The sequence below is a fragment of the Bidens hawaiensis genome, unplaced genomic scaffold, assembly GCF_021521415.1.
Source record: "Bidens hawaiensis isolate Kalapana, Puna unplaced genomic scaffold, B.hawaiensis_p1.1 tig00006392_1, whole genome shotgun sequence".
NCBI lineage: Eukaryota > Viridiplantae > Streptophyta > Magnoliopsida > Asterales > Asteraceae > Bidens > Bidens hawaiensis.
In genome coordinates this window covers 1188744-1201484 of record NW_027491432.1, presented here as the reverse complement: position 1 = coordinate 1201484, position 12741 = coordinate 1188744, and the positions used below count along the sequence as shown (strand labels likewise).

General features: G+C 37.4%; 1 protein-coding gene across 1 annotated transcript; it reads left to right on the top strand.

Moving 5' to 3' along the window:
• The first annotated feature begins 11254 nt into the window (after positions 1-11254).
• Positions 11255-11989, top strand: LOC143632510 (uncharacterized). The gene has a single exon (XM_077101012.1). The coding sequence runs from the start codon at positions 11255-11257 to the stop codon at positions 11987-11989; it is 735 nt and encodes a 244-aa protein (XP_076957127.1).
• Positions 11990-12741: the final 752 nt, after the last annotated feature.

Below are 12741 nucleotides of genomic sequence, written 5' to 3'. Positions count from 1 at the left end.
CGAAGACACATAGTCCACTATCTAACCTGCTCACCTTACCACTTAACCTCTTATTTACCTCCACAGCTTAGTCACTCTAATAACGAATAATGTTATGCCACTTTGCCACTTTAATAACGAATAACGTTATGCCACTTTGCCACTTTAATAACGAATAATCGTTATGCGACATTGCCACTTTAATAACGAATAATCGTTATGCCACTTTGCCACTTTAATAACGAATAATCGTTATGCCACTTTGCCACTTTAATACTCTTACTAGACCCCTATCCACTTCTATCACACTCTACTTCTACTTATCTATATCACACTTCCTATCAGTTCATTATTTACATAATAAGCAAGTCACATCATAGCATTTATACCCACTAATAACCACTAGACAATCACTATCCTTGACGATACGTGCAATATCCGAAGATCGTTCACACACCGACAAGCATTATATAATAGCTACATAGTATGACATCTATAGCATATACTTACCACTTAAGGTAAGTGTATTCACACTTCACATCGAGTATGCACACAGCCCCGAAAACATAACAAGGAAATGGGGCTAGAAACTCACTTGATTGCGGTTACGTTCACTTCTAATGGTTGTCCTTCTCTTCAGCTGTGCGCGACTAACTGTATACAATTATACGTATCAATTAACTATCACTACTCATATCGTCCTTCTACTTTAATTATTACCCATAACGAATGGGGGTCCGGGTGCAGCGGGGTTCTAGGGGCGGCAGCCCCTAGCAGGGTCCAAGGGGCAGAGCCCCTGGCTGGGGTCGAGCTGTCAGGTCAGCTTGGAAAAATTTTATTTACATTATCTGTCTTATCACATTTTCCATTAGGATTTTAAATTATTATTTAATTCGCCCACTTATTTTACTATAACGAATTAAGCCTAATTCGTTATCAAAACACCGGCTAATTCGTTAACTGGTTCGCCATCTGGTTCGTCCTTCTGATTCGTTATCTGGTCCTGACTTGATTCGTTATCTAAACATAACGAATTGGATGAGCTGATTCGTTATCTGGACATAACGAATGGGTGAACTAATTCGTTATCTTGCCATAACGAATTGGTGACTAATTCGTTATCTTGCCAGAACGAATTGGCTAGTTATTTCGTTACTTTACTTTAACGAATCATATAAGTCTTATCCAGACTTTGACCCTGAGGTCAAGGTCAAATCGATAAGAACACATAACAGTCAACTCATACCGGATCTACAATAAACCTTCGTTTCTTAACCAAATTTCATGATTTAGGTATCATTGAAATCGTCTATGCAGCGCCTACAAACCCAAACCACTCAATCGTTCAAAACATCGGGTTTACATGGTGCGATTTATGTACATATATTACGGGTTTTCATACTAACAATTAGCCCATCAAACTGTAATCAATTTCAGTAAGTTTAGCTTCATTGGATTCGTTTTTACCATACTACAACAGATCTATGATTTCCAGGCTAAATCCGAACATAAACGAACAAGTTCAAGATATAAACATACCTTAAACGAGTAGGTTTACGAACACGGTCTAGTATTGATGCTGTTTTGGTTCGTCACAACGATCTAGCACCAACGGGTTCGGGTTTCCACCTTCCGATCTTGGCTCGGGTTTTTGGATAAGGTTTGTGTGTGCTTTTCAAGGTGTAGGCTATGGTGTAGAGATGGATAAAAATGGAAATGATTAAGGTTTAAGGGTATTTATACTCCAGCCCATGGACCTAAGGTCCATCTTTCCTTTTTGGTCCATCTTTAATTCTATTAACCAAGCCCGCTACCCCTAGAGCATTATTATTATATTATTAATTATTATTCTAGAATTTTCGGGATGTTACAGAATGGGTTTGTTTATGGGTTAGAATGGACTATAACAAGCTAAATCTTGTTTTATTTCAAAACAAAACCCACGAAACCGAATACATTGAAACCGAACAGATACCGCAAGCGACCAAAACCGAACCGGAAAAATCCGAACCTGAACCTAAACAAAACTAGGTTTTTTATTTTTAATGAATGAGGACGATAGTGGAAACATTTTAATTGTTTTACTTTTTTCGTTTTTTAATTATATTTTTAGTTATTAGTTTTTTATTGACTTCGTTGAATTTTTTTATGGGTTTTTAAAACCTTTTTTGTTTTAACCTTTACTTGGTTAAAGATGAGTTAGCTTTACATATATTGATCCATACATATACATGTGCTGACACAAACTCATTCTGACTCATCACCCAATCCATCCCAACTCATTCATATTGGCACCTCTAGTTATCGTATACCATTAATAGAATTACGATTTACCTTCAAATTAGACAGAATTACAGAAATTGTCCTTTAGGTTTGTATTAAACTTCACTGATTGTCCTTATCTTCAAAATTGATATGTTTTATCATTTACGTTCACAAACTCAACAATGCTTGTCCTTTAACCCTAACTCAGTTAATTTTTCCCGTTAATTCAGGTCATGTGCTTCGCACACGAGGGAAAATTAGTCAATTTCACTTATTTATTAAAAAACAATTTACTAATTAAATTTCTAAGTTGGTTGTGGCTCAATAGTAGAGCACTCACTTTACAAGTGAGAGGTAGGGGGATCAAACCTCACTACCACCAACTTATATGGAGATATGAGGGATGACCCTAGCTTGACAGGGTTCGAGTCCTGATCTCACCCAGTTTTACCGGCTCTTCGCTGTCGTGCCATTTGGCAGGCATGGGGGTCGGGTATTATCCGGTGAATCCCTCAATAGGTGGACCGCTAGGGGCTCTGTCCTTCCGGACTAGTAGCCGGCTCGGGCTACCTTTAGCCAATGGGGGCCTCGTACGGGGTACCCGACGTTACTTAGTTGGCGGTTCAAAAAAAAAATTAAATCTCTCTCTCTCTCTCTCTCTCTCTCTCTCTCTCTCTCTCTCTCTCCTGGAATTCATACTTCAACTACCACCACATCATCACCACCCACCCACACCATTAGCTACCACTATCCAACTACACAACAAATGCAACTATCAAAGCCTACCGTACCTGCCGCTCCTCCAACCGCTTCGAATCACCACCGCAGCTTGATTTGGGAAGGAATTGAATTTTGGATTGGAATTTCGAAAGAGATGGTTCATGGAATTTAGGTATTCAGAAAACACCCAATTGAACATAAACTAGGGTTTCAGAGTTGTTTAGAGGGACGCTGCCAGAGAAGACACCGACGAAAATTTCTTCAACTAGGGTTTCGGTATGGTAGTAGCGTTTACCAGCAACCGCTATTTGGATGATGACGTACATAGAGCCGATTGCGGGTCCGGTGACGGTGATTTAAAGTATGATGAGGTACCGTTCACTGCTTCCTCACCCCCACACATTTGAACTAATTGCAGTTCCGAAAACCCCCTATTTCTATGTCTGAATCAGTTGTGATGTGATTCCGGTGGTCTTGTATACACTTAAAAGAATGAACTGAGGTGCTGTGGTGATAAAAAAAGGAGGTGGGAAACAAATGGTTGTGAGGTGGGTTTTTTTTTATCTGAGTGGGTGTCTGGGGCGGGGTTCTTGTCTCGTCGGAGAAGAAAATGTGGTGACGGAACAGGACACCGAAGATGGTGGCGTTGAGCTGGGACGATGGTGGTCTTGAGTCATGGTGGAGGTGGAGTCTTTTAGACCATCCTCTATGGTGAGAGGCTTCGAAGCCCCTCCCCAGTGCCACGTCAGCGCCACGTGGGCACCGGGGGCTTCAAAGCCCCACCCCAAAGATGCCCCTCTATGGTGAGGGGGCTTCGAAGCCCCTTTAATTTTTTTATTGTTTTTTATAAAACCAAAATTTAAAACCATGAAATTGGAAGCAAAATCACATTTGAAGCAGAACCAGTAATTCAACTTCCCTCACAGCTTGAATCTACAACTTAATATCTACCTCTTTCTTCCACCAAAAAAACCCCTAAACTTTCAACACCTGTAACATCAAGAATCATAACAAAAACACAAAATTATTAGATCATCTACAAAACCCACATCCCAAATCAACAAAGAAACAAAACCCAGATGAAAATTTTGAGAAATTGAAGAAATGGGTATATTGAAATTGAGGTTACGTTAGCAGCGGCAGCGAACACAGCGCACAAGAAGACGACACCGGAGAAAACAACGACGATGTTTCCTCCACCACGCCGGAGAAAACGACGGCGATGGCGATAACGATTCAGAAAAATAGCCGTTGAAAGGAGGGGGGCCACCAATTTTTATCAACCGCGCCGGCCATTCAAACGATCTGACCCTCGTCACGCACCCTCGAACCGCCCCCACTACGGTGTTCGCCGCCCTCGGCGCCCCAAAAACCGCCTGTTCGCCGCCCCCATAGCGTATTGTCTTACTGTGGTCGGGTGGGTTTTTTCTTAAATGAGTATGTATCATTTAATATTATAAAAATAAGGTTCTAATTATACACATAAAATATAAATATATAATATAACAATTGTTTAAAATTACAAAACTATCCTCATGTGCAAAGCACATGGTTTGACTTAACGAGAAAAACTAACTGGGTTAAGCCTAAAGGATAAACGTTGTTGAGTTTGTGAACGTAAATGATAAACATATCAATTTTAAAGATAAAGGATAATGAGTGAAATTAGATACAAACATAAAGGACGATTTCTATAATTCTGTCTTCAAATTACAAAACTTTAGAAACAACCACTATACACAATCCGATACAAATAAGAAAAAAAATTCATTGTATATATTTGTTATATTAGATCCATTTCTACTTGTAGCGCTTGATATGACTAACATATAATTGTGCATAAATGAATAATTTGATGCTCATCGCATAGAAAGTCGATTGTTTTAACTAGATAACACCAGTTAATATTGAATTATTAATTAATTCAAATAACCTAACTTGGCAATCCACGTGTCAGTTCAGTTTCATTAATCCACGTGTCAGTTCACTCAGTTTCATTAGTCATTACTATACAAAAAACCAACAACTTCATCATTAAAAATAAAAAACATCTTGTTTTAAAGTAGAGCTTCCTCCGAGTTTCCAACTTTTCTCCTAATAATTTGCATCAACCACCAATGCCTATTTAAAATCAAATTACAAATGAATAAAACATAAAGAAAACATAAAAAATTTAAGAGTGAACTGTGATTTTCGTCCATGTGGTTTGTTCTAATATGCGGTTTTAGTCCAATAGTTTCAAATTTGCGATTTTCGTCCCTGTGGTTTCATTCACTTGCAATTAAACCCGACCCCACTAACCCCATTAAGTTTGTTTGTTAAACCCATATGTGTGCATCTCACGTGAGTGACCATTTTGTCCTTTTTTTCTCAAATACACCCAATCCCTTCACGTGAGGGGTCTTGTAAATTAGGGTTGAGTTTATTTGACGAGAAAAAGGACAAACCCGGTCCTTTCGTGAGGGGCAAGCTAAATGGTTCAACAATCAGACTTAACGGGGTTAGTGGGTTGGACTTAACTACAAGTGAAATGAAACCTCAGGGATGAAATATCACAAATTTAAAACTATTGGACTAAAACCGCAGATTTAAACAAACCACAAGAACGAAAAGTGCAGTTTACTCAAATTGTAAAGTGGAATTATATCTTGAGAACATTAGATCCAAACTGCACACCATTATCAAGTTAAATTTCAATGCAAATAGACTTGAAGATCTTCAAAAAGTATCAACCCGAGGGATGCGACACAGAGCCGAAGCTTGGATAAAAATGTCGAGGGGGCCCCAAAATTTTAGTTCGAAAAAAGGTAATTTTACATCACGCATACATATATTCGGGCGAAAAACGGGTATATTTACACTACTACCAAAAACAGGGTGGCGACCCCTGGCGGAACCATCAAATATATTGATACGTGCACATGTTTGGTTACCCGATATTCCACGTAGCTACCATGAAGCCATACACCCTCCTTTCACGTTACATGTAGTTTCCTATTTTTATTCAACATTTCCTTTTTACTTGATATGCAGTTAACGGGGTTAGTAGTTATTGGTTTTTATGGTTTCTTGTAACCCTAAAGTCTTTGTCCTTGTTTAATAATTGGAATGAAGGAAATATATTGAAGTAAAATGTCTTGTTCTTTCCCTTATTTATTTTGAGCTTGATCCACTCAACAAATTAACTATCTTAAGAGATTAACCATCTCGAATTGATCCCTATCATATATTAACTATTAATATGTTGTAAATCTATAATAGAACATATATGTATAATGCAAATTAAAAGGTAACATCTAAAAGAATTTATAACAGGTCATCTCTCTTCATCAGATCAAGCAGAATCGACTTAACGAATGCGGATGCCTAAATCAAAACAAGATTTTAGGGCCTTTTTATGACAATTGTTATAATTTTTCTTTTTTGCTTACTACAAGTTTTGAATTCATGACCTATATACTTTAGCAACAAACAAACCTACCACCACACCATTACATTACTTTGAGTTTACTTTTTTCATTATTATTAATCTATATATAATGTTATTTTGGACTTTGAGACCTTAATTAAGTAGAAGCCAAAAACCTTAACTTGTTTTCGTTGACCCATAGAAATGAGGATTTCTAGTTGTCCCTTACATGGTTATTACACAAAGGAACAACCCGGACGTTGATATTGCAGTCTTCTTTGCAAGTTGGTAGATTATTAAGCAATTACATCAAACTGTAACATTATATAATAATAAAAATAAATAAAAAGTTTCTAAACAAATACATAGTAATCACTAAAGTATTATATATACATTATAATTTTGAATGTCGGTGGCCTCTCATAATACCACTGTTCATTGCCTTTTTTACTTTCATTAATGGTAACCTCTGCTTCTATGTTAGTATCCATATTTATTTTATTATTAGTTGCATAATATAAATCTATTTCAGTGGCAGCTCTTAACCATGTATCACTTACGTGTCCTTCTCACTTTCATCCTTCATTCCATAATTTAACGCGTGGCTTCTGAGTGTGTTGTCACTTTGCATCAGTTTATGCTATGTTGCCACGTATGCTTTATTTTACGATTATATGTTTACAAAAACCTATTCTCATTCACACAAACATGTAACCATCAATTAGGTTTCCGGCGAGGCACCCACCGTCGGCGGTTTACTGAAGCCGCTCACATTTCAGACGACCATCTGGGCGACGAATAAAGTTGCAACCAGCGTGTAGTGAAGAGACCAAGTATGTTTTTGATGACATTCTCGGCTTTAGGCGGGGAAAGTCGCGAAGGATGAAGGATCCATGGCGGAAATAACGTTAGGGGTTCATGGCTTTCCGGTCAACGTGATAAAGAAGATGAGCTGCCTTCTGCCATGTATCCTGCAGCACAGAGGCATGGCGATGCCGATAACCCAAAGCGGTTGTAGGCGCAAGTCCTAGATCTCTCCTCATCTCTAGCGATATTGACTATTGAAGGTTTACTGAACAAATCAGTAAACTGCGACAAGGGTGAGGATTTGAAGTGATTTGAATATTTTGTGGGTTTGAATTGGCGACGGATGGGATGTGGTGGACGTGATGGTTTGACGACGGTGGCTTTGGCTATGTCAGTGGGTAGGAGGATCTTCAATTTGTGGAGTAGTGTGTGTGTGTGTGTGTGTTCGGTTGTGTGAGAAAAACAAGAAACGTGGTTTGTTATGGTTACCGGATGGAAACTTGGTTGGTGGTGGCACAGTCAAGTGGTTGAGCTTGCATAGCTACATGAGGGTCCAATGTCGATAACCCTCCTAACGAAAAATACTAAACAGTCCAAGAAAATTTGAATTTTCAGTATATGCAATCGTTGGTGATTGATCTTGCTTTTCTCGGTTAACATTTTTTTATTAACAAAAAGGAAGTAATCTATCGTACAGAAACTTTTGTGCAATTTTCATAAAAGTCAAATGTTAAGTGTTATAATTCTGTTTGTAACTAAAAGAAATAAGAAAAAGATAAAAGAATGTCGCTCTAATGTTCTAATTTGCAACACTATAAGCGTCACAAGTACTCTCTAACCATCCCTAATACTCTTGCGTGTTTTTTGTATTTCTTTAGGCGCGTATAGACCCCGTGTCTAGAACATGTTGCCGTGTTTGTTTAGCCGAGTCTAGAACACGAGTCTAAATACTAGTTTATACAAGTAGTTTATTAATCAACTTATGTTTGTTATTTGATTGTCTTTTACATTATAGTAAAATTTAAATGAAAGTGATATGATTTATAATATTACAATTTTAGGATAAATTTGCATTATGCTTTTGTACTTTGTGTATTATAATTTTGTACTTTGTGTATCAAGGTTTGTACTTTGTATCTTCTAATGTTGTCATGCTTCTTTTTCTTCCACGTATGTGTAGAACTTGACATCTGCCATCTTCTTACTTTATTTTCTTCTTTTATTCTTTTGTGTTTTGACCTCCCAGCCTTTGTTTCTGTCTGTCTCTGAAGGGCCTTCTATGGCGAAGTGGTTTCATCGTCTTCAACACCCACCGAGATCCCCACCACCATGTTCAACCACCACCGTCATCATCACCATTGTCTTTAATACGTGGCTGTGTGCTACGGGTGAATTTGGTGTAGTGTCAGCGAGGTCCGGTGGCTGGTCCTGTTTCTAAATTCTATTGATATGGTGGTGGCATGCCGGTGTTTTATGGTGGTGTCGGTGTCCCAAGACTGACCTGTTATTGCCGGCAAACCCGTGGTGGCACTGGTGTCGTGGCGGGTCCACCAGTGTTGAACAAGACAAGGGTTTTGATAATAATGCATTTAGTAAGGATACAAAATCCACCTTATGATCATAATGTTAAATCTGGAATCACTACATGCTTGATGAAACTTTAAAAGGAGTCCAACAAGCAATTATACCTACACTTCATCTCAATGGTAACTGTTGTGGTGTTTTGTTGTTAGTTGCTGAGGCGCATGTGCATTTGTGCCGGTGCCATTTCCGTTGTTTTTGGTGGCGGTGGTTGCTGCTTTATGTTCTTGGTTTGTCACTTAAATCTTTAGTATAGGCTATGATGACGCCCCACTAAATGGCGTGACAGCTTGACATAGTGGAGATCTGAGCCTTGAGTTCCTGCATGTGTTCTTAAGAAAAGGAATTTATCCATTTTTCGGGGTCTCAAAGGAGCGTGGAAACACGTAAGAACTCTTGAATGGAAATGGAAAAGAGATGGGACTCCCGTTCCTTCTGAAATGGTAAGTAATTTCATTCACATTTTGATTTTTTGTTATTTCAGCACAATGTTAAGACTTTTCATATCCGTTGCTGATTTAGAGCTAGGTTAGATATTGTTTTTCATTTTGTTTGAATTTTACATATATGATATCAAATTGCATTCCTTTTGGTGCAGAAAGGAAATTTGAAAATTTGGTTTAGATTATGTATTTGACATTTTCATAGTTAAAAGGCAGTTTGGGATCACACTTAACTAACATGCCAAACTGATTTCAGTTGAAATGTGTTGCATATTTGAGTACATTCGGACGAAGGGTAGACACAACTTAATTCAAGTTTTGGTTAAAGGGCATTTTGGTCACATATTTAATATACATATTCTTATGCAAATTAGCTTTAAAGATCACTTTGATTAACTATAACCCGGTTTAACAACAAAATTTTTAGTGGGTCAAGTTCATGATATATCGCATTTTCGTGTCAAAATGCATTTGTAAGAGTAAACGGGCCACAAAGTACATTTTACTAGCAGGCCAACTTATATTTGTTTAAACGCACCAGACAGTGCTCTAATGTAGGGGAATAAAGCTTTGATATTGATAAGAAAGTCAAATTATTCAAGTGTACATAAACTTGCTTAAAAGTCAAACTTGAGTTGAAGTGAAATATTGAAAACTCATATTAAAAATGAGTTAAAAATAATAGCATAGTAATTGAGACCCTACACAAACACATCTAGCAAGTATGCCAACATTTCAGATTTTTGTAATCTAAGCCTTTAAAACGTTCAGAGTTTATAACCCGGCGCAATGCCCAGAGTGCTTCATTTGTTTGTACTATCGAGAAAGATGGTTGTACCGTTATAGAACTGAAAAGAGATTAACTTTGATAAAAATTAGTTCATGTCTTTTGCATTTATCAATTGTATGTGTTGAAATAATCAATTAAAATAGTATGATTTATATTATGCTTTTATATATATTTTCCATTTATAATGATTTTTTTCATAAATGTTGATTTTCTCTTGTTTGCCATGTTATGAGCTGTCACTAAATTGGAGGGCTGATTAGATTATTTTAAGGAAGTTCAGGTGTACACTTTTTGACCATGCTCATCTTCTTAGGTATTTAAAGGGACCATTATCTAAGAGTTCAACACACGAACACAACCTCTGACTTCTCTCTTTACAAACACACCATCTGCTTCCTCTATCAACTATATTCAATCATTCAGTTCTGATTTGATCCACTTCATAAACTTATCGCAACTAGCAGGTTGCAGGTCAATATCTTATTTACAGCATGGAGCTTGAATAATCTGTGATAACCAGTGTAATACTTTTTCATTTTATTCATTGTTAGTTTTGATTATTGCTTATACCTGTAAGGATTTTGATTCTTCAATAAAATTATATTTTGATTTCAATTTATCAAAGGAAACCATATTCTTTACATGGTATCACAGCCCTATGTTCTTGGTATGTTCTTGTCCTTTGACAAATCTTTGGATATTTAAAAGCCCTAATTTTGAGAAAAACCCTAATCGTAACTTTTATGATTAAACTCTTTTCTTGCGGTTCTTTGTAAATTGCTAGGTATTTAAAAGCCCTAATTTTCTTGACGAAACTTTTACAATTCTATTTCTATGTTATTTTTCAGATTACTCTAATTTGTTTTTTTTGTTATGTCTCTTAGCTTTGTGTGGCGAACCTGTTTCTCAAAGAGGAATACTTCAAGAAAAAACCAAAAGCACTCACACTTGGGATTTAATCACCCAAGTCTAAGTCTGAACACTTCTAGATTCGGTATCTCAAAATTAGAGAATTTAAATCTGCCGCGCCTCTTCACGGTGAGATCTTGCTTAATTTTTTTTATTTTGTTATTGAATTAGGCATTTGTGGCTGGGTTAGAGAACCAACATATTGATTAAAAAAAAGGAAAAAAAAAGGGAGAGCCATCCCCAGATTGTGTGATCTAGGCATCCTAGGTTTTTTGTGCTATCTTGAACTGTTGATTGAGTTTCATTTATTATTGTTGTTGTGCTCTATTTATTCTTAGTTTGTTTCTTTAAATGGGGTCCAATGTTCCTGATAAAATGAGTTATCTTGATTTTGCTGACCCTTTATATCTTCACCCGTCCGATACTAATAATCTATCTATAATAAATCTCAAGTTGCCTGGGACTGAAAATTACTCTATATGGGCAAGTTCAGTGAAGCTTGCTCTTCTTGTGAAAAATAAAACTGGATTTATTGATGGAAATTGTGTCAAATTTACTGCCAATCCCATTCTTGCTAAGCAATGGGAACGGTGCAACTGTGTTGTACTGTCGTGGATCCTTAATTCTATAATTGATGAATTATATATTGGTCAAATATTTTTAAAAATTGCTTCTGAAGTTTGGACTGAACTAAAAGAAGCATACAATAAGGTAGATGGGTCCGTAATTTTTAACTTACACAGACAAATTAATTATGCGTGTCAAAATGGTTCATCCATATCTGATTACTACCACAAGTTAAACTGTATGTGGAGGCAATATGCTAAGTTAATTGATCTTCCTAAGTGTACTTGTGCTGCTGCTACTGACCTTTTAAATTTTAATCGAAGAATTAAGCTTAAGAAGTTCTTAATGGGGCTTGATGATGTCTATCAACCTCTAAGAGCTCAGATTCTTTCTAAAGAGTCTCTTTCTACTGTCAAGAATGCTTTTGCCTTAATTTCCAATGAAGAATCCCATAGGGCTCTTAACCCTTTGGGTAAAACTCAGGCAACTGCCTTTGCTACTAGAGGCCTTTGCTACTAGAGGCCCTGACCCTAGAAGAAATCCTAACAAAAGAGAACCTTTTAAATATTCACATTGCAATCTCCCTGGTCATACCGTTGATAAGTGCTTTGAACTTGTTGGGTATCCTCCTAATTATAAGAAAAAAAACAATCTTCAAAGAGCCTAACAAACCTCAAACAATGATCAAGATAGACAAAAAATGGCAAACTCTGCTCAAACTGGTCCTTTCCCATTCACACCTGAGCAAGTTAACAAGATCATGTCCCTGATCTGTGAAACCTCTAGAAATGAGGCTCCTTGTAAGTCCCCTTGGGGCGTCGCTGATCGATACGAGATCCGCACGAGGTCTAGGAGCGCGGAATCCTCCTAGACTCGTTTAATGGTGTAGAAGACGAAGAACACGATTACACATAAACAAACACACGAACAAACACACGAATGGAATAAACGAATCTGCAGATCCTTTATATAATAACCATAACACGTTACATACCGAACATAAACAAAACACGGCCGACCCGAGGTGAGCTCTACCTCGGGCCGTCCCACACGACTCTCCCTCTCTGTTTCTCTCTAGACAATTGAACTGATCACAAAACACTCTGACTTTCTGGATACTAAACCCTAAACAAGACACACATATATATAGATAAACCAACTTCGCGGGCTTGGGCTTGGGCCAGTAGGCGAAGTTGTTCTAACTTCGCCTATGGCGAAGTTGTTCTAACTTCGCCTATGGCGTCTCCGCTGGTCAGAATTGCATAGCGACG